The following is a 23,011-nucleotide window of genomic DNA, read 5'->3' as shown; positions in this document are numbered from 1 at the left end:
CAGAGAGGGGGACAGAGTGAGGGGAAGAGATAACTTGACATAAAGCAGTCAGAGAAGGTCCTTGTCCCTGCAAATCTTCTGACTGGAGAGAAGATTTGCAGGAAAACATTTCTGTTTTGACATCAATCCGAAGGAACACACTAACAAAACAAAACAAAAAAAGAGAGGATGGGACACAAAGGAAGGGGAACTGTGGAAAAAATGTGTTGCTCGATGTAATTTCGATGACATCCAGATAGGAAAAGACGAGGATGGAGAGAAAGAGAGATGAAAAGGAGGGTAAAGGAGAGGAGAAAATGGTGGAAAAGATTTCTGCATGAAGTCATCCTACAAAAACAAAAACTTGTATAATCATTGACCTGAGCCAACAGATCTCCCTCTGCTTTTCTCTCCATCGCTGCCTTTCTCCTCCTCCTGTCCTTTTTTTCCTTAAAACCAGACTCTCGAGAGAGACCGAGGTCTTTGTGAGCAAACACAAAACAGCTGATAATCAGTGCAATTATGTGTGCGTGCGTGCGTGCGTGTGTGTGTGTGCGTGTGTGTGTGCCAAGCAACATACCCGCAAAATCTCTTCAACACAGCTGGAGTCATTTGGTAGGCTGACCTGGATAAAACAAAGAAGAGAGAGAGAGAGAGAGACACTGACTTAAACACTAAATATAGCTCCATGTGAAACTGCAAACAGAGAAAGTTATAAACAATGAAAAAGTAAAGCAGATTAATACACAACAATTGACCATTCGCTGTGCCCAATTCTGTGCATGTCGAGCTTTACATTCTCGCACAGCACGAGTACAGTTTACAGTTATATCTGAGGCAGATTCCTTAATCACTTCTTAAACAATGGCTCTGTGAGGTAGACAAACGCAGACTTCTCATTTCCAGACAGTGAACGTTTGTTTTGCCGCTGTAACGATGATTGCAACTGGCAGTCTTTATCAGCTGTGTCCTGCTAGCTAATTAAGCTAACATTCGTTCCATGACTCGGTTAAAAATGCTGTCTCCGGCTCAGTTTTTAAATGTTTAGCCTACAACTTTAAACGATTGAACCCTTTCAAAAGGTCTTTCAGGTGTAATTTGCCAGAATTCAAAGGTAGCTCTAAAAACACCGGGGGGAGTGTATCATCAGGGGAACCGACAACTGCTGCTCTTTGCTAGCTATCCTTTGATGTAGCCAATTACAGTTAGCTAATATAGCTCATGGCTCAGTTAGCCGTGGAGCATAATCAGCGGGTGAAAACGACATGCAGAACATTTTCACATCATACTCTGTGAATTGAGTTTTCAACCAAACCAGAGGTGATTGTGGAAAAACAAACCCGAGACTGTTCTGGTGAGTTTAATTTAGTTTATGTTCAGTTTGAATGCAGTGTGTTTTTACGATGAGTTAAAGAGGCAACTGAGCTCGTCTTAGTTCAGTAAAAGAGAGAAACTAGGATTCAGAAGGTGTACGGTTGTCTTTTACTTTTTAGTAAGGAAAATAGAAGTAAGACACTGACATTTTTTGAGTTTATTTTATTCATTTATTACGCTAACAGCTGCCAGCTGAAGCCACGAGGGCGATAGGACTATTGCCTCTTGCGGTACAAACTGGTGCTACAAGACACGACAGGCTGGGGCTAGCTGGTTAGCATGCTAACTTCAGTAGACATCTCTACAACACAATACACAGATATCTTTGGCATATTGTCAACACAGTGTATTCTTCACACTCATATGTATTTGTTGAGTGAAATGTTGGTTGTTTCAGATGTCACTGGGCTTGTTGGAGTTTAAAGAGCCGGACATCGCTTAGCTTAAACTTAACCACAAACAAGCTATTGTGGAAGGGACTTTATTTTAATGTAACCTGCTACCCCCAAAACTAATGCCCCCTACTTGGTTAATAAAGTGTTTTCTCCTTTGCCATGCAAGTAACCATCAGCTACTACTCTGGGTTATGTAGTAAGCTAGTTAGCCAGCCAGTCTGAGGATTGCTTCTCGCGTGAGAGCAGAAAAACCCACTGTTTAAACTGTTCCTTAGAATTTTACTTGTATGTTTTTGGTTTGGGGAAAAGTTAGAAAAAGCAGACATCCCCGTCCAAATGTTTCATATTCCAAGGATTGCTCTCGCTACAGCCCACAGTACTTTGGTATGCGGACAAATCCAAAGCTTGCCAGGTCATGCCAAGTTACGGTTACTAAGTTATGATCGGGCGATCTGTTGGGTCAACGTCAAAACATTCATCAAACTTGAAACATTCATTTTAAAATGCAGAATTACAGCTTGTGTTGTAAATCTACGTATATTAACACGTCAAGGTCAGAACATTTGCACATTTGGCTGTCTAAGATGATGCAATAAAATGGTTAGGATTATATTTACCCTTAGTATGATTTATAAAAACTGGCTTGTGTGTGGGCAGAGAAAAGTAATGGAGGGACATTTAGACAGCTGACATGTTTTAGTTTTCAAATTCAAAAAAGCCATAAAATGCCTGTGGTCTGGCCTGTGTGATGTTAACCACAGGGTCATTTCAGCTCCACAAATCAGCACGGGACTGACTGTTTTACTCAAGGAGAAAGAAACAGGCTTGTTTGACCTTAAACATATGCAACTACTCTGATTGAATTTAACAGTTCAGCTGCTACACACTGCTAATCTGTGTTAACATGTGTCCCTGTCAATAAAGTCTTTCCTATTGAACTGCAGTGATCTGGACTGAACATTATAGTGACATTACCCCAGATGCCTGGACTGTCAGTTCAGACAGGTGTTTAACTCTCACGACACTATCTGAACCAGTCATGGAAGGTGAAACCAAAATAAAATATCAATGTCAAACGGTGAACGCTCAACCTTCAAATATCAAACACTAATCAGAAAATGAAGTCTCTGTTGCTGGAACTCTGCTTCGTCAGTTCAGCCAAAGTGCATATTTGCTGCTAATACAAACTACGGAGCTATTCTTCTGTTTATTCCAAACAAACCGTTATTGCCGCTGCTGGAAACCCATGATTTTGTTAGCCTAGACCTACAAGACACATGAATAAATATCCATTGCCAAATTATCGCTTCCAAAAAGTAATTGAAAACATAATAAAGCAGCTCGCCGGGCCAGATCTCAGCTTAGATCAATCCAACAAACAGACTCATTAAAGAAGAAGAAAGAGAGCGAGGAACAGCTGGAGGAAGACTGAGAGACTCTGAGAGCAATTCACTGTAGAGCTCATGTCTAACATATTACAGCACCATAACCTCTGTCACACACCATTAGTAAAAGCACCAACATGAGCAGAGGAACAATTTAGTAACCAAGATGAGGAGGATGACATCATCTTCTGCCTTCAATCACTGACCGTTAAAACAACAGAACAATAAAAGTGATCCCAGTCGGCTCGTGTGTGTGTGGTAGAGTCAAACCTGCCTGAGCTCAACAACAAAACATCCACCTGAATGGTTTCTAGACATGAGCTGTACTTTCACATGAGCTCATTAGTCTACGTCGACATTATGTTAAAAGGACAGTCAGTCGAAGGAAAACCATATCGGGAGGATGGTAACGTGTGCTTTCCAATAAAAGATTTGAGGCTACTTTTAACCAAAATGTATAAAATGTACACAGTATAACACAATAAAGCAGAAATACAATGTTTACATCATGTAAAAATCTACTATCTACTGATTCGATATTGTCAGGATACTTGGGGTGACTCTTAAGTAAAATGGACTGTTTGTTAAGATAGTGTTATTGCGGTCGAAACACTAACTTAAGCGCTTTAATGGTAATTCCCATCCCGTGTTAGCACTGAGCTAACGGACTAAGCGCTAGCAAAATCGATTCAGGAATAAAAGTGTCGATTCAGAAATCGTAAAAAAAAATCACCCTACTTATGAGAAGGCCTAGTTTGTTTTACAGTATTATTATTACAACTGGTCTGTAATGATAAAATGTAGTTCTTGTTGGATTATGCTAGCTAGCTCATACATTAACTTTACCTACAGTACTTCTATATTGTACTTCTACATCATTTAAAATGTGGCAGAGAGTGAAGTTTTTCCGTATTTCCCCATTATTGATTAAAGGACTATTGTCATAATCATTGTCTGATATGTAGAATCTGAATGATGATAAATCACCATCAGTATAAGGTACCTTAGTCACTAACTGGGGACCACTGTCTAACATCTTTAATCCAATTATCCATCCTGCTGTCACTGTTGCCACTGGAGTGATTGCAGTGATGTTATTTAGCGGAACACACAAATCGCTCACTGGATCCCTTTATAGTGCAACAAATACAGGGCGCACAGCAGGAAGAGTGAAGAGTGTCTGTATCACAAAACCAATTTGGGAAAAAAATGTGATAAATGTATCTGCCTTCTTAAGAGTTGACATGTGCCGATGCTGGTAAACACAACAGTGGCCTATTGAGTAAACAGACGGTGTGTTACTCTGAATCTGCCATAACTGATTTTTTTGGCCACAAAACATTGACATATTATCAGTACAGTTGTTAGGGCGAATTTGTTACCGAACAATTTCCAAGCAACATTACCATTTAATTTGAGGATTAACATTTATTTCTCAGGTTAAATATGTGGCTCTTTAGCTGCTAATTGCTCCACTATGTTTACCAGCTAGTTGCTAATGTTGAGCATCTGCTGATGGTGCTGGACAGGGTTTATTAGAGCTTTGTTACTCAAAACAGCTGCCTATTTTGGCTTTCCGTTTTTTATATAAAAATAGAAAATAGCAATGGAGCTTCGTGTAGCATTAAAACTTTGTTTCCATTGTGGCATTTCAATACATCAGTACAATCATGTTACAATAACACCATGTACTCATAGCATGGTTTGTATACAGCAAGAAATATATTATGGAACAAAAGGAGATAGCTTTACAGCACAAACCAGGAAGTTGACAGTGTTTTCCAGTTGAAAGAGAATAAAAGCTTTAATAATTCCTCAGAATAGTGAAGTCAGTGTCGATAGAAGAAGAAAGTAAATGTGACATCTATTCTCTTTAAAAGTCTTACTTTGATTTTCTTAATCAATGTTGAAGGATTTGCTCTGATAACACCTGGATATGCTAATGACGTTACATTATTTATATACGCATTACAAATACATATACATTTTAAATTGTACATTTAAATAGAAATGAATAAACATTATATACATTATAGTGTTATACCAAGGTGTCACCCATTAATGATTAACAATGTACCAGCTATTTAATAAAAAACACTTGCGTACCAAACCAATGAGAATTAGGCCATTTGTGCACTACTCGACTCTTCCTGTGTCACATTCCTAATGGGTTCACACTATAAGGTGCTGGAGGACATTTAAATGTGATTTCCCACTTCAGTATAAAACACAGCTGACAGACAAAAAATGGAAACACTCATATGATTTCAGGCTCGCTGACTCTGTCTATTTCTGTCTCTATCCATCCGTCCATACATCTGTCTCTCCCCGCCTCACTTTAACCATCCCTGTCCATCACTGTTGTGTTTAGTTCACTGGAGCATCACGCTGACACTACCAGGGTTTGGGTGTCAGACTCCTGTTTGCTGTGTGGACCTCAAAACCAGATGGCACACTGTTTGTATTATAATAAACATCGCACCATTTAGTCATTTATAGATAGATGTCTATTCCCAGCTCAGTGAATAGAACCTGACTTTAATGGATTTTAATAGACTTACATATACCCCGTGTGTGGTGTGTGTGTGTGTGTGTGTGTGTGTGTGTGTGTGTGTCCCTAATTGATCTGAATGTGAGATCACGGTTAATGTCAAGGACTAAGAAATGAAGGGAATATAAAAGAGAAACGAGCGATGAGTGAGAGCCGGAGAGGAAGTCTGCAAGAGGAGAGAGGACAGAATTCAGAGAGAAAATAGACACCAAAGAAAAATGAGAAAGAGAGAGAGTGTGGAGGGGGGAGAGAGATTGGGGTGGAAAATATAGCTGAGGCAATTACTGAGGCAGAAATCCTTTCTCTCTGAAATAGCTGCTCAGATAGATAGACGTCTACGCACACGAACACACCAACTCTCTCTCACACACACACACATGTGCCAACCTAAAGGCGGATACACTCAGTCACTCGCAGACAGGTCCGTGTGGATGCATGGGGACACACAAAAGCACAGTCGCACACACGGTGATGCAACTAACCTACTTCCATTATGGAATAATATGTTGATGATTATTTTTTTCAAGATGAGAAAACAAAAATAATTGCATGTTATTTCTTTGTTGATCGACTCATCATTTGAGCTCTACACGCATAAACACACCTGCACACACACGCACGCACTGTAATAATAACCTCGCATGGCAGATGTATCTTTTATAACTGTGTCGTGCACAAGTGCCGAGCCTGATCTCTACTGCAGTGGTGAAACCTCTGTCAGACATGATGAACACAACTTCTTACACAGAATATTACATTGCAAACCTGAAACTATGCCCAACGGTCCCCTTTAATTCAACCAAGCCTATTCGAATGTCATACTCAGTCCTGTATCAACATTTTAAACAACCCATAACTATTTACCCGTCATTCAAGCTCACCGGATCTAGAATCCACTTCAAACTGGTCAATTAACAGTCAAGATCAACGCAATATTCATTGAGATTTAACGAAAATGTTGAGAAAGCCCTACCTCGCAATGATAAAAAAAGTCCTGGATCTGTCTCTTTATCTGGATCCACAGCAAAACTTAATGGGGTCTATTCTGGACTGAGACCCATCCTCAACCCAAGTTTAGTGGAAATCCGTTTTGTAGTTTTTGTGTAATCCTGCTGACAAACCAACCAACCAACAAATGGACACGGTTGGAAACATACCCTTCTTGGCGGAGGTAACAAAGCACTTTGTCAGCAGTGTTTTTTTATAATAACGCACTGAGAAGGACTCATCAAAAACAATGGTAATTTTACTGAAAAGAAGTAGCTCCTGATTGAATGAAATCCAAGCCTGGAGTCGCATGGACTGACAGCTCACTCGTGTTTTGTCGTTACACTGCCTTTAGTTTTAATGGAAACTGCTAAAATACATGAAGCGGTAGTTGTATGTTTTATCTCATTCTCACTTCCTGATGTGTCGGGGAAAATCCCCACACTCTTGTGGTCATGTGCACCTGTGTTACCCGTAAATGTTGCAATTTATATTGATCTCTACCTTAACAGTTTGACCAGCAGGTGGATAGTATAATAAAAGTAGTTTAATAATAGTTTGATTGCAGCAACATGTTTCAGACATTTTGACAGGAGCAACAAAACATTGGGAAATGCTCAATGCTCATGCTGACTGTGGTTTTACAATAAATACATTTGAAATACCTTGATTTTTAAAAAAATGTTTAATTGTTGAGCTTTGAATCCTTGAAGAGCTGATAACAATCTGACACATTGAGATAAACAACAGTGGTTTATTGATGATATCTGTCTCAAGCAACATGTCCCACAGATAGCATGAATTATGGCCACTCACTCCATTCTGATTGGCTAAATAAGTCCTCGTTAGATCTATTTGTCCTATTAGCGAGGAGCCAGTTTACACTCCACAAGCAGCCACCTCTCAAATTGCACAACAAACACATTTAATGTGATTCCACTCAGATGATTTCCTTTTCTATAACTGTGTCTTTTCATGTTTCCAACCCACCAGAGTGTCTTGTTTCTTTTGTACTGGAATTAAAAATCATTAAGAGGTAATTATAGTAATGTGTTTGAGACCGCAGAAACAGGCTCCTCTCCCTCTCTCTCTATCTCTCTCTCTCTTTCTGTGTGTGCGTGTGTGTGTGTGTGTGTGTGTGTGTGAGGGAGATGGATGACTAAGTGAAAGCATGCGGGACGACAAAATATGCATTAATAAAAACACCCTGGAAGAAATACAGTCTATTCATATATATGATAACACAGAGACGGTAACATTTGACTTGGAGATCGGCAGACGGAGACGATGAGAGAAAGAAAAGAAGAGATGCAAAGAGAGGATGAGAGATGGTAATGAGCAAAGAAACAGAGCGATGTGCAAAGACAAAGTCAAACAGAATGAAATCTAGAGCCTGATGAATGTAAACACATTCTCCTGCACTGTCCACTGAGAGCTATTAACTCATCCGCTCCCATTTCTGTTTTATTTTAGAACCGTTTCCTCGGCAAGATGAGGAGAAGGTTTACTCTGTTGGCTGAATTACACAGAGTAAGTGAACTTCATCTTTTAACACGGCCCTCCTCCACACCAGAGAGAGCAATCTGTTGCTCTGCCGTCATGAAAAATGTCAAAGTCAAATGAATACTGCCAATCATCCAGTCCGGCGCGATTGAAGTTTCGAGTCGTGTACGGTTCAGACTGAAGTCCAACAGGGTTTGGAAAATCTTCAAGGATTTTTTGTCCACAGGCTTCTCGTTTATTCAGTTTCATCTGCTCCTTTTATCATCCATATTTCAGCTGTTTACAGAGCTGGAGTGACCGCCATCACTGGGATTACCAGCATGCTGGATAGATCACAAGCACTGCCCTCAGAGGAGACTGTGTGTGTGTGTGTGTGTGTGTGTGTGTGTGTGTGCAGCGGTGTGACTCAGTGTGTACACTGATAAGTGCGCATGTTTGTGTATGAGTCTGCCCAATAATCTAAAGATTGTTGAGTACATCTGTCACCTCATGTGGCCTCTTCAGACACTTTTTCTTGACATGAGATGACTTGACATCTCTTACATAAAAGGTCAGCTGGTTTTCTGGCTTGTATTTTAGGTCCTGTGGTGCTCAAGTAAACTGCACTTATACACATATTATTTCTACAAGAGAAGTCTTTGTCACTAAAGTGGTTTTCATATTGTTAGTGCTATAGTCGTTACTCTAATGTTGAAGATATGTCGGACACAATTTTTCTAATCTTGGTAACACTTGACAATAAGGTCTTTGTGATAAGTGCTTACAGAGTGGTGTAGTGATGAGCCCTCAAACCTGGGAATCAGTTAGCATCTTTGCACTTCAGTCTCAAAGTCAATGGGTTTTTGAATTTGTTTTTTGGTTAAACGCCTGAAATAAGTTTTCTTCCACGACATAAAATAATCTCTAATGTCCCACTATTCAGTTATAACGTGCTTACGTGTCTTAAAAACGGCGGTTGATAACAAGTGGCTAATGAGACTACAGAAATTGTTGGGGACATTAAACGTCATCACACCGAACACGGAGACTCGTGTACTCACTAGTCTATCTTTAATGCAAAATTACAAGGACTTTAATACAACTCAGTCACTCAGTTGTGATTGAACAGCAAACATTGTCTGCAGCACTCACGCTATTGTGTACGATGCTGGCCTTTACTAGTGATGGTTACAGCTGTGTGTGTTGCTGTGCTATCGCCTTGAAGCTCTGATGGACGAACAGTATTTGACAATATATTCTTGACATTGTAATTGAATGGAACATAAGGGTGAGTGAGCAGGAAGAGGATTTTGCTTCAGGGGCGGTTTTTCTTTTGTCACTACAGTATAGTGCAATCCACCGCAACCAACATAACCAACATGAATTTACACCGGCTGCTCTTGAAACTTATATCAACTGCTTTTATAGCCTGCAGGGGAAAATAAGAGTTTTCGAGGCCAGAGCTTTAGATTTTCTCAAATTTACAGATAGTACAAGGACACAGGATATTTTACAGAGAAACTTAGGACCATCTGAAAATCTGCCTATCTCTGCTTGTCTAACTGCAGTAATGTACAGGGTGTGGGTGTGTCAGCACACTGGGACTTCACCCACATCACAGTTCAGAGAGAGCTGTGAAACACTGATGCTCAGGCGGTGGCCAAAATGTTCTGAGTATTTGCATATCTGCCAACATAAATGAAAACAGCAAATATGTCTCAGCAGAACCACAGATAGGTTAAAACATTACGCCTCTATATGTTACAACTTAACTCTTCTTATGTTGAATTTTCAATTTTTATCTTGTCACAATGCTGTGCTTAGGTTCATGCACAGAAACCACGTGGTTAGGGTTAGGAAAACATCATGTTTTGGCTTAAAATACTACTAAAAATATATATTTTTTGCCACGAACATGGCTGGAAATTGTCCCAAGGCCTCCTTAAAAAAATCCAGTAGTGTCACACTTACAAATGTTGAAACACATACTTGAACCTCTCCACCGTCTCCCCCCCTCATCCCGACATGAAACACAGGTGATAAACTGATAATGAAAATAATGTGACACATTTTATGGATAATGTCACAAACAAATTTGCCATCTTCATGTAATGTCAAACGTCCAGTATAACATGTGCCAAAATGTGATTGGGTTTATAACATGTGTAATGGTTTTTAAGATGTGATGCATTCAGTATAAGTTAACCTGTTTGCCTTGCCCAGTGGTTAACTGTGACACTTCACTAGAATGACGCCATTTTTAGATCCATATGCTTCTCCTGCTGTGGCATGTCGACATTGTTTGTGGCAAAAAGTGTGTTTGCTGATAATATTAGTCTTCTACTTTGACTTTAGCGTCACTTGTTGTAGGTTTCCTTGATGCCCATCCATCACTGTGCTCATGGTCTGATGTTGTCAGCTAAACTAATAGCCTCCTATGTGACCACTACGAAGTCCCAGAGTTGCCTCTCTAGCATAAGTGACTGGCAAAGTTACCTTACTGTACACATACATACACATGCAGCAGTTTCCCTCTCCCTCTCTTTGCCTCTTTACTCACTCACTGTCCCCCTCTTCCTCCAAATCCCCTTTTTTTCTCTTCCATCTCTCTTTCTTTTTCTCTCCCTCCGTCTCTCTCCCTCTTTTCCTCCATCTCATTCTCTCCGCACCAAGCTGTGGAGAGGCAGATAAGGAGTTGATTTACCATCCAATTAAATGTCGTCATTGAAACATTGCTTCAAAAAAGCCTGTCGTTTTCACCCTGCGCTAATTGGCCTTCCACTAGCACGTGCACGTGTTAGGATGTGTGTGCGTGCCGTTGCGTGTGTGCATTTGTCTTTCTGTGTGTATCTTGTGCTTTACTCAGGACCGGCAGATTCAGACTGTGGTTGCTCGCCACTTTAAAAGAGGGTCATTTTAAGTTCAAACTAAGTTGTACGTGTGGTTGTTTTTGTCTCTTCTGCCATCGTACTGTGCCTCCCACCAATCCTTTCTTCTCTTTTCTAAACACTCGAGTGTCCAGCTGAGCCAAGTTATCATTTTTTATTTTTAAAAACAGCTCAAAGCTCCGGTAATTAATGTTTTTTTTATTTCTATAAAAACTGAACCACTGCACATGAAAGGGGTCACTCAAAGTCACAAACCCAGAGAGAGTTATCACCAAACTCTGCAGCTCTTTAGAGGCTAAAACGCTAGCTCTTATCCCCCCTTTTAGCTCACTGTTATGGTTTTAAAGCACCCTTCTATTCGCTTTAGTCTTGCCTCTCACATAAACCGTGTTTCGAGCAGCTGCAGGCAGCCATTCGCAGCCAGAATGTTATGATTTGGACTTTATGGTGGCCTGTTTGTGGTCCTTGTTTTGTGCTTTTGGTTTCAGAGGTGCTTGGTGAGGCTGGGCGAGGCTTTGCTGCTGGTCGGAGCTGTGCCGGTCCACACACCTGCAGCACATTGAGTATAATCAGCACCTGCACTCATACCCGGACCTTCCCTCTGCACGGTGCCAGATTATTGTCGCCAGCTCCAGTGGTACTTGATCACTCTCAGTATCTCTTGAGTTTATGTATTTAGAAAGCCTTCTTGTGTTCAATCGCCAGCGTTTTAACCCTGCCTTCCTCCTCTTCCAGTGTGACCGGACCATACCTGAGAACCAGCTCCTCAACCACTCGAGAACGCACATCTACTCTAAAGTTCTAAAGTTAGAGTTAAAATAGTTTACAACTTAAGTTGACCTGGAAAGACGGACTAGTGAGTAGATGAGTCTTTAGCCTCGTGTTAGCAACCACTGTTTTTAAGACACAAAACACTTTATAGTTCAAGCGTGGGATACTTACTGGCGTATTTTATGTCACAGAACAAAATGTGAAAATCTCTTAAGCTTGTGGTAACCACAGACCTTATTTTAAAAACTCATTGACTTTGAGACGAGGGTACCAGAAGTGCAAAAATGCTGCCTTTATTTGGGTTTTAGGACTCATTCCACTGGCAGAAAGACAGAGTTAGCACCTAACTTGTCAAGACAGTTGAACACCTAGCCAATAGCTAATGAAGCAGGCCCATTTCTCAGGAGTTAGTGGCTGAAACAGAGTTTAAAGGAGTTTGAGTATTGAATTTACATTTGTCACGTGACAGATAAGGTGACCAGATACCAACAAACTAAATCTGGGACACAGAGTATGTTTGTGTGTGGTACATTATGGGACACATCAGCACGGCTGAGATGTAGCCTGGTGTAAAATTCAGTTAAAATGTCTATCTAACTTAGAAACTAAACTGTTCTACTCTGGCCCTTTAACAGAATATGATTGACTCAGTAGCACACAGACTCACGTACTGTGCCGTTTCCATCATATTCCACCTTAATCTGCTCGTGACTTTGTGGTGACTCGTAATATTCCCTGTTGGGTGTAGCAGGCAGCAAAGACGGTGACAGGTTAACCTGCACTTGACCCGCGTTCGCGCAGTTTGACTGACGTCAAACACAGCCCTGTGATGTCAGGCTCCTCTGCTGTCTTACAGCTGCTGGATAAAAGCCAGGCTTTAAAAAAGAATCTGTTCTGAAGTGGTTTGACTTTTAAAAACTGAAGCCAATCAGACCAGGAGTACAAATGCTCTGCAGTACTTAAGCATTACTTTGCTCAATATTAAAAATTAAATGATTGATTAAATAATTAACGATAATTAATACAAGTGTTGCTCTAAGTCTGCTGTCTGTGAAAATAGACAACTGTTTGCTACAAACACTGTGATATCTCAGGGCTGCATGTCTGAAAAAGCCTGTTCTCTAACCAGAGTATTTGATTTTCTCTCTCTCTCTCTCTCTCTCTCTCTCTCTCTCTCTCTCTCTCTCACACACACACACACACACACACACACATACACACAAAGAGTCTAATAGTCTACCTTTCCCCATCACGTTCTTTCTCGAGCGCACACACACTGAAAAGAGGGTTTTTATAGAATTTTAATAAATCCATGGGAAAGCGGTCTCAAAACTCATTTATCAAACATTTAACACTGACTTAGCCATTAAAGGGGGCGAGAGAGGGATAGAGGAGAATAGATTGAAGAAGAGGAGCTATGATCAATGCCAGTGGACCATATAATTGCACCAGGAGTGGTTTAGCTGAAAACATTAGCCTTGTTTTCTGATGGATCACATCCTGGAGCCGGCTAGCCAAGCTAAACGCTTCAATCTGTATTAGTACGACCCAGAGTCATCCGTCTACTGGAGCCGTGCCACTTAAATTAGCAAAAGTTTTCTACACGATTGATAGACTGATAACTAAAATGTTATGTTTAAAGAAAGAACAACTGGTGAATAGCATTAACCTCCTCAAAATACTTAAAGCCTTCTCTTTCTTTGTTCTTGATATTATGAGCAGAAGTCACTCTTTTCAGTAAATACAACCGACTCAATTCGCTGCATTTTCAACAGACTTTTTTTCTTCTCTTAGCTCGATTCCACACATCGATTTGAACTACAGTGCACTATTCCCACAGCAACAACAATAACTGGCACTGACCTTCCACTGAGTCATTTCTTCACCTAGCGCACCATCAAGCGTGCCAAGACGAGAGTTTCCAGCTCACTCTCTCCACATCACAGCATCTTTTCTGGCTGCTCTCCTCTGAAAAATACTTCAGATCTGTGACAAGTGAAAACATCCACTTCAAGAACCATTAGTCCCCGCTGTTACGTGGACATTTCACCACGCGGTTGGCTGCTGTGTGTTGTCAGTTCTTAACTGCCCATGTTCAATCATGCTTCATTGTTTCTGTATTTATTAGATTACATTAGCAGCGCATGCTTATATTGCACGACTATATTGCACAGCTGTTGTTTTGAGTGTAGTTTTTCATAACTGCTAAATTGTCTTTAATTGAGTTCACTCTCACATAGGTGTTATTTATTATTCTGGGTGATTAGATCTCTTCTCATAGCATTTTCCAGAATCATGTGAGTATTACCTCACCAAACCTCATATTTGGAATGATTTAGGTGTAAAGCTGAAAATGTACTGCTGCAGCAGTGCCATATGAAGCGGGCCAAGTGCCTCTCCTAGCACCAATAGACCACACGTATCGTATCATATCGTATCGTATCGTATCGTATCGTATCACATCACATCACATCACATCACATCACATCACATCACGTATCGTATCGTATCGTATCGTATCGTATCGCATCACATCTTATATATAAATAAAGCTTGACTTGACTTGACTTGACATCACATCACATCACATCACATCATATATCGTATCGTATCGTATCGTATCGTATCGTATCGTATCGTATCGTATCAAAGCCTAACCTCAAGAACTAGTCTCTAACTAATTTGAAAATGTTCTACTCTGGCTCTGATGCATCATCCTCTCACACAATGTCCCACTCACAACAATATCTGATTGGTAACACGTCACAATTGATAGCCTATAAACAATTAAATAATCTAAATCTGCAAAGTAACTAGTTACTAATTGTACAAATGAATGTAGTGGAGCTGTATAAAGTAAATATACAGTATAAAGTAGCATAAAATGGAAATACTCAAGTAAAGTAGCTGAAAATTGTACTTAAGAACAGTACTTGAGTAAATCGTACTTGGGTTCATTCCATCAGTGGTTGTTCGAAATTTTGACACAAAAAATGTCATTTTTACTGCAAATGAATATCAGTCCCAAATATCAGTTTTCAGTCTCCTCGATTCCTAATAATCGGCATCAGCCCTGAAAAAGTTATTTCGGTCGACCCCTAATCTCGAGCATGTGTGAGTAACGATTGATGTGGATCCAAATACAAATCTGGATGTAGCTGCTTTAAATATTTATTTTATATTTATTCAATACTGGTTAGGCTTGATTGAATTAAAGGGAATTATTGGGGTTTGGCAGAGGTATGCACTCTACTGGGTGGCATTCTAGTTATTTTTTCTATTTTGCCTTGTGAACATAGACAAAAGTGAAATAGTTCAAACTACAGTGAAAAGCAAGCATCAGAGTAGTAAATAACATCTGTAGCTGGGCCAACATTGTGTTGACATGTAGAGTAAACCACACAAAATACTGTTGAGTAATGTGATGTTCTAAGACTGGATCTTCAGTCATTTGTGTGGTACAAATGTCAATGTGATTTTGAATGAGGTTTTGTTACTTCTGGAACAGATCCTGGATGTTCCAGTTTCCCTTCAGCCCTCTATTTCCTGAATAGCTCAGCCTCCAAGAAACTACTGAAAGCTGCATTCAGTTTGGTACCCAGCAGGCTTGTGAGCTGTTCTATTATCCCGTACTGTAAAACTGTCAATACAATCTACGGCTGTAATATGGTACAGTATAATAATGTTAAGAAATTTTAATTAAATTCTATTAAGATAAACAATACTGCTTAGACCACTTATGCAGCCAAGTAACCACCCTGTGGAGTTACTGCTGTAGATGACATCTATATTATAGGACAAGGGGAGGGAGATCCGGTACTGTGATTAATTGTGAACACAACACCTCCTACATGGACACACACACACTCTCTCTCTATGTCGCATACACACACATTCATCGAAAAAGAAAACCCCTTTGAAAAACACACACGACACACACAGCCATATTAATGGAAAGAAAAGGGCTTTATATGGTCACACACACTCTGTTTTAATTAGAGAATAAAAAGAGAATGATTGACAGGTATGCGTGTGTGTGGGTGTGCATGTGTGTGTGCAGAGGCAAAATTCAAGCTGTGTATATTTGATTTGTTCTGTTGGCAGGATGTGTTTGAGTGCGTGTGTGTGTGTGTGTGTGTTTGTGCTGGCTGTGTGTGTGGTCTGTCTGTGTGTGGCTCTCAGCATGACGTCTGTGTACCAACTAAATAAGTGCCTCTTCAGAGGGGGGACGACGGGTAGAGGGTGGAGGGCTCCTCCGCAGTACAATAGGGCATCAGATGTGCGTGTCCGTGTGTGTGTTCCTCCGACAATTTGAATGTTTATCCACGCACACACATACATAACTCCCAGAGGACTGAATAAATCCCTTTGTCTGCAAAATCAATGGCATCACTTCAACAAAATTATTGTTTCTTACAGTGATGGGACATTTTATTCAGATTACACATCTTAAAAAAAACAACCCATTGAAACGCAGTGTGGGAGTTTTGGCCTCATGAAAAAAATTAACAGCATGGTAATTCTGGAGCGTAATAGACAAATATAAAATATTTCTGATTCAAAGCATCGTCTTTGATGCTTATTGTACTTTAGTTGGGTTCCACTAGCATTTTGCTAACAAGTGGAACTTTTGCCACCAGTATCTCTGGAGGTTTTGTCTCTCTTGACATGCGTAGTGTTTTCACCTTGGAGCGTCTCATCTCGAATAGAAGACAAAGACAAAGCAGCTTGTTTAAATCAGGATGTATGAAGTGTTTTATTTAGACGACGATTCAGCAGCAGAAGACAAGCTGTTGGCTCATCGTCTTCTTTATCCTCCTCGTTAGTAAGTGGCTAGCAAGCAACCAGTTAACACCTGGCTCATTAATCTTTGACTGATAAATAACAAGACACATGCTCAACGTGCTAAATTAATTTAAGTGCACATGTAGAGCTGGGTAATCAATTTAAATTCAAAGGAGTCAAGTTCAATTTCCTTAAGCGAAGGTCCAGAACATCATAATGTCTAACTTGTATTATGATTCAGTCCTACAGGTATGTACAGTGTGCTGAAGTGGCCTCATAGTTGTGTCAACATCTGAATGTAGTCAAATTAAATTCAAGTCCAATTCTAGAATATTTTGAGAATATTTACAGGGACAGAAGTAACTAATTACATCTACTCAAATTACTGTAATTAAGTCATTCTTTTGGGTATTTTTTCAAGTCTGTAATTTTACTCATAATTAAGTATGGATTGCACCATGTAATCTGCTTAGTTACTTTCATCTGCACTTTTGTAGCCAATAAGGCTCTGCGATCACAAATGGGCCAATGAAAACCCTGACATATGGACAGAAAACAAAAAACTGTGCAGCAGGTTTGGAGAGGTGAGCGTGACCACTGAGCAGAACAGAGCAGGAGCTGGGAGTAATTTAGACTGAAGATTAGGAGAAACAGAAACCCCTTTGATTGATGCCTGTTATTGATAATACATTAAACATCAATGGCTAAAAAGTAACTAAAACTCTGAGTAGTGTTTGAGCAAAATACTTTGTACTTTTGCTCTGTAACTGTACTCGTATTTGAGTACAAATATTCAGCACTCTTTCCACCGCTGAATATTCATTGTCAGTTTTCACATTGAACTGGAGGGAGAACAGGTACGTACACTAATAATGAATAAATGTTATTTTATTATTTCAATAAAAATCAGGGCTGCATTTTAAAACAAATATTTAAGAGAGAGCTTTTGAAAAATGTGTCATTTCACATAAACATGTCTATCTAAATATGTTTAAAATTAATAGGGGATGAGACTTCAATGTCCTTCTTTGCTGTGCAAAGTACTGGAAGACAGTCTTCCCAAGATCAGCATTTAGTGGTGGGTTAAGAGTTCACCTGTCCTGGGATCTGCTCGGATGAACTGCAGCTTACATTTGACAGGAGATGTGATATACAGACGCAGCTTTAGTCTGAGACGTTTAAAATCAAAGATGATAGCCTGTACTGTAGTTCTCTTCTTGTTGCTACTGAGACCCAGCCTATTCTTTCAAATAGTAAAAAGCGATGAGTTTGATATTTGTCTCCTGTAATAAAATGCAGAGCACAGTGCATGAAGTTGTTTTGAGGTGGAATGAGCAGCATGAAAATACAGGATATCTCCATAGTCAAATAAAAATGTCAGTGAGATAAAGAACTGTTTTCATTCATTTTTAATTCAAATATCTTAAAGTGAGGATTTGGCCAGTGTGGACACAAGTGGAAAGGCGCTTGAATTTCCTTCAATTTCCCAAGGCCCTCTTGAGTCAGTCCCTTAAAACATTGGGTCTCAATCTTGGAATCAGAACCACCAAGGGGCTTGCAGGTTAATTTCCAGGGGTTGCCAGAGGGTGGAAAAAAAATAAAATAACATATTTTAGACAGGGGAATAGTTTTTACATTACATCTAACGATATATATTCTATTGAGTGTGTTTGTGAGAGTCAAAGTGTGTGTGCACATGAGTTCTGGATGGACAGGCACCCAAAAAAACCCTCTTTCTTTCATTTTGGCACTTTCAGGGTGTTGTGAGTTAGAAATCCCAGTGCTAGGGGCTCTGAACATCAACCCGATTGTTATGGGGGGGGTCTCAACTTGAAAAGGTTGGGAACCGCTGGCTCAAAAGACATCATCATACCTTGACGAACAGGAAGAGAAATGTGGCCACAAGCAGTAAGTGTTTCTCCTGGTCATGAATTTTCTGTCTATCGCTTGTTTTCGTCATTGAATTTTTATCCGTAACATGTTAAAACAAAGTGTTACAGTAGAACAAGTAAAGAAGTCAGCCATTATTAAATGGCTCAGTAACAATAAATTAACTGAAAGCAGCCTTTCTAATCATAAAATCAGAGCGTATAAACGGTGTGAACCCACTTGTGTAGGTGCATCTCATGTGTCCTTTAAATAGCAGGAATCAGACTCCGCTTTTGACTTTAGACCAGCTTTTTGTTGGTCACTTTCTGCTGCCTCAAGATAGCAATCCGCAATCAGTGCGTCTCACCACACCTCATTTTAAGAAACACGCCCAGAGGTGCACAGGTGGGCGCAAGTACATTTGCTATTTACTCAACGTTGGTGCTGGGCGTGAAAAGGACAACTGCGTCAGTCTGAAACTAGCCAATGACACTTGTGCTGCGTTGTGCGATGCTTTGTGCTGAGTGTAAGATAGAGCCCATTAAATTCAACAATGGTGCTGTCTTTAATCATCAATCTGAGCAAACAAAAATCACATGTGGAGTTCCTCAAGGCTCTATTCCTGTGCCTCTTCTTTTCAACATCAACATGCTCCCCTCGCTCGGAGTATGTAATACTATTACATCTCCTACCACACTTATGCAGATGACACACAACTCTACATAATAGTGTCACCACATGACTACAGTCCCTTACAGTTGCTGAGTAAGTGCATGGAACAAATCAGTAAGTGGATGGGCCAGAATGTTCTACCACTGAACACCGAGAAAAACTGCAAATGTTGTCTCTGTCCCCAAACAAGGAATATTAAAAGTCAGAGTGCACCTGGAATCCGTGGCACTAAAATCAACAAATTAAGCCAGAAATCTTGTTGTAGTTATGGACCTGAATTCTGACAGCCACATAATATCAATGATAAAACTGGCCTATTACCACCTTAAAAATATAGCAAAAATCGAACGATTTCTGTCTAAAGAAGATACAGAAAAAAACTTGTTCATGAATTTATTTTCAAGAGCTAGACTATTTTAATGGTGTCTTTACAGGTCTCAGTAAAAAGAAAGAGAGTCCCACACTGTTCCTTAAATCAGGATAGATTTTAAAATCCTCTTACTTGACTATAAAGCACTAGATGGTCTCGGGGCAAAACACATCTCTGATTTACTTGTACATAACGAAGCATCCAGAACCCTCAGGTCATCTGGGACAGCTTTACTCAATGTTCCCAGGATCAAAACCAAGTGAAGTTAAGCAGCTTTTAGTTTCTATGCTCCGCACCTGTGGAACAAGCTTTCCAAATACCTGAGGTCTGCTGAGACTGTTACATCATTTAAATCAGGGCTCACATGTTCCTGTTTACTTTGGCTTTTCAATAAATAGATTCTTAACTTTCTTTTTCTTTTTTCTGTAACTTTTCATTTGTTTGCTTTTGTTTTTACTGTCTTTTAAATGCTCTTTTATCTGTTACTATTGATTTGTTTATTTAGATTTTTGTTATTACTGGCTTTTAAAGGTGCAGTATGTAAGAGTTGGCTACCTGATGAATTCATACTCAAACAAATAGGGAGCAGCATATCAACAGAGTAACCACTAACTACTGCTAACTGTAGCTGTCGTTAGCTTGTTAGCTCAGTTAGCCGTGCAGCTAGCAGTCCAGACTGGGAGCTCAGGGACCAAGGTTAGTGTTGACACTAACTGAATTCATAGTGTCTTACAGTTTTGTTGATAATTTTGGTAAATTTTTGAACTAGAATTTTTACATATTGCACCTTTAAATACAATTCCATGCCTTATTTTCATGAGGATTTTGTAAAGAAGGAGGAATCATAATCTATACATGATGTTTGCAGTGTCCTGGTCCCACATTGATATCTTTACTGTGTTCCTCCTCCTCTGTCTCTCTCTCTCTCTCCACTGTCTGCTAGAAGGACCATAAAACGTGTTAAAGAACAGGCTCCAGCTGCACAGGTTACCCAGCAGAGACATCTCAGCACCATCGCAGGTGCCAGCGTTGGCCCTCAGCCCGGACGCTGACAACCACAGAGCTATAAAATGAGGTGAGACCCGTGTGACTTCACAGGTAAGCTGTGTGTGTTTACACTGCAGCCAAAAGCACTGCTGCAGTATTTCACACCATAGTGGTGCACACACACACACACACACACACACACACACACACACACACTCGCAGGATGACACACACTACACACTTTTGTCATTCAAAGCCTCGGTTCTCTCCTTCACCAGCAGGAAATAACACCTAAATATTCATCTACTTCTCACTTTTTGAAAATCCCTCTTTCACCTGAGCGCTTAAAATTCATTAAAAATGAAAGTTTCTTCTTTGACTGTTTCTTCTTTTTATTCCAAACATGTTGTTTCCTGTGTGCTTGAAAACGTGTGATTACTTCGAGTATAAACTGTAAATGAACACTTCTCTCTTTTAATCTCCCTCCTCGACTCCTCTTCTGTTGTCTCATCAGTGTGGCCCTGTTATTCTGTTTCCCCCTCTCTTTCTTTTTTATCTCCCCCACTTTTCTTTCTTTCCTCCTCTCCTCCTCATGCTCCCTTCTTCCTCTCCTCCCTCTCTGTGCAGTTTAAGTCTAAATCAGGGGATTTGGGGGTGTTAAGAGCTGAGGTGTAAAACACCGGCTGGTTCTCTGTAAGCTCCTAAGAGGAGAAAATAATCCAACACAAAGTCTTTTTCTCAACAGCAGCTCTCCTCCCCCCTAATCACCCTATTAGCTGCCTCTCCTCTCCTCTCCTCTCCTCTCCTCTCCTCTCCTCTCCTCTCCTCTCTGAAGGAAAAGTCAAGGTCCGAGACCAAACTGTTTTTGATTCTGTGCCTTCAGTCTAATATCACATGGACCAAATAACACTGTCTTGATAGTTGTCAGTCGTGGTTGTTTGACTTCGTAAGTTTCTCCTGATGTTAATGTCAATTGCTGCACACATGACTAACAATGACAAGGCATTTGTTCTGATTGCACAATGCCTTTTGTTCAATCAGCAAATCGCGTTTCATGTTTATTGATACCGTAGCATTTTGCATTAATCTCAGGCTCTGTGCTGATCGTGGCAAGGCTCATTTCTCGCTGCCAGACTCCTTTAATATCAAGGAACAATATACAAACCTGAAAAATGCAAAGGAATTGGCAAAGAACGACTGAGGGAGCCATTTAATCGTCTATCTCCCGTGTAATCTCTCTGATGCATTCTCTCGCTCAGTCTCCCCGAGAACTTAATAATAAACAGAAAAAGAACAGAAAATGTTGTTTCCTCTCACTTTCCTCCCCGGCCGTATCTCTCCTCCCTCTCTCTTCCCCTCCCTCCCTCTCTGATGCTCTCTCGCCCATCTCTCTCATCTCCTTCCTCTCACTTCCATCCTTCTCCCTCTCTCTCTTTTTTATATTCATAGGATTTTAAAATGTCTGTAATGGCCCTGGTAGATCAAAACACTCCTTCTCCCACTGTGTGTGTTAGTGTGTGTGTGCGTGTGTGTGTGTGTGCCTGTATGTGTGTGTGTGCGTGTGCGCTCCTGTGTGTGTGTGTGTGTGTGTGTTTACCTCCGTGTGTGTGTGTGTGATTTGCATATCGTGGCTATGCTCTGATTGGCAAACTGGCAACGCAGAGCCCAGCGGGGCATTTTTTATTAAAAGGCCCTACCACAGTCATATACACACTCTCACACACACACAAACACATACACAAAGTTAGGAGCAGCCACTGGCCTGTATCAGAACCTAATGAATAATACTAAAGAGCTAGCAGTAGGGGTTCTCCATGTATTGTTCTGTAATGCCAAGAGCAATAAAGATTTTTATTACCATATTTTTATGGGCAGCAGACATAAGCTGCTACGAAATACTGGGACCAGTTTTTTATTGTCTAAAATGAAGTTGCATAGTAATTCATTATATTTTACTTGTCATGATATATAAGTATTAACCAGGATGTTTTATTATTGATGTTTTATTTTATTTTATTATATTTATTATGTCACTATCTATCACATACCAGCAATGTGCACAGAACAACATAAGAGAACTTTGAATTAGGCAGTAATCTGGAGTAATCTTGAGGAATTAAGACATCCCTGTTTGATTAAACTACATAAGGAGTTTCAATCAAACACTAATTTCAGCAATGAATTATGTGAAGTGGCCTCAAGGCCTCATAAGAGCATGATACATGGACTTACCACTGGAACAATATAAAACAGCTATATTTTAGAGGAGAGTGGGCAATCCACTTTATTTGGCACCATGTGGGCATATAAAAGAATAAATGTACTTCCAGGACCGGCAGCTCCAGCAAGATCAGAGGAGATGATAAAGTGGAGTATAATGAACATAAAGGGCCAGAAAGAAATGCTAGAAATGTGGATATATATATTTTCTCAAAGCCTCACTATGTATCACGTCATATTAGCTGTTATCCACAATCAACACAGAATCTACTAAGCTTCAGCACATTTTGAGGTCA

At 40.1% G+C, this 23,011-nt stretch overlaps 1 protein-coding gene across 1 annotated transcript in view; it reads right to left on the bottom strand.

Moving 5' to 3' along the window:
• Nucleotides 1-23,011, bottom strand: part of aff2 (AF4/FMR2 family, member 2) — a 168,436-nt gene that overhangs the window by 73,677 nt on the left and 71,748 nt on the right. The window contains exon 6 of the mRNA XM_073487330.1: nucleotides 560-604. Coding sequence (XP_073343431.1) covers nucleotides 560-604 — 45 coding nt within the window. The remainder of the gene's footprint in view (nucleotides 1-559; nucleotides 605-23,011) is intronic.

Source organism: Pagrus major, chromosome 18 (assembly GCF_040436345.1).
Source record: "Pagrus major chromosome 18, Pma_NU_1.0".
Taxonomy (NCBI): Eukaryota; Metazoa; Chordata; class Actinopteri; order Spariformes; family Sparidae; genus Pagrus; species Pagrus major.
The sequence above is the reverse complement of the archived record's forward strand: the minus strand, read 5'-3'. Positions and strand labels throughout refer to the sequence as shown.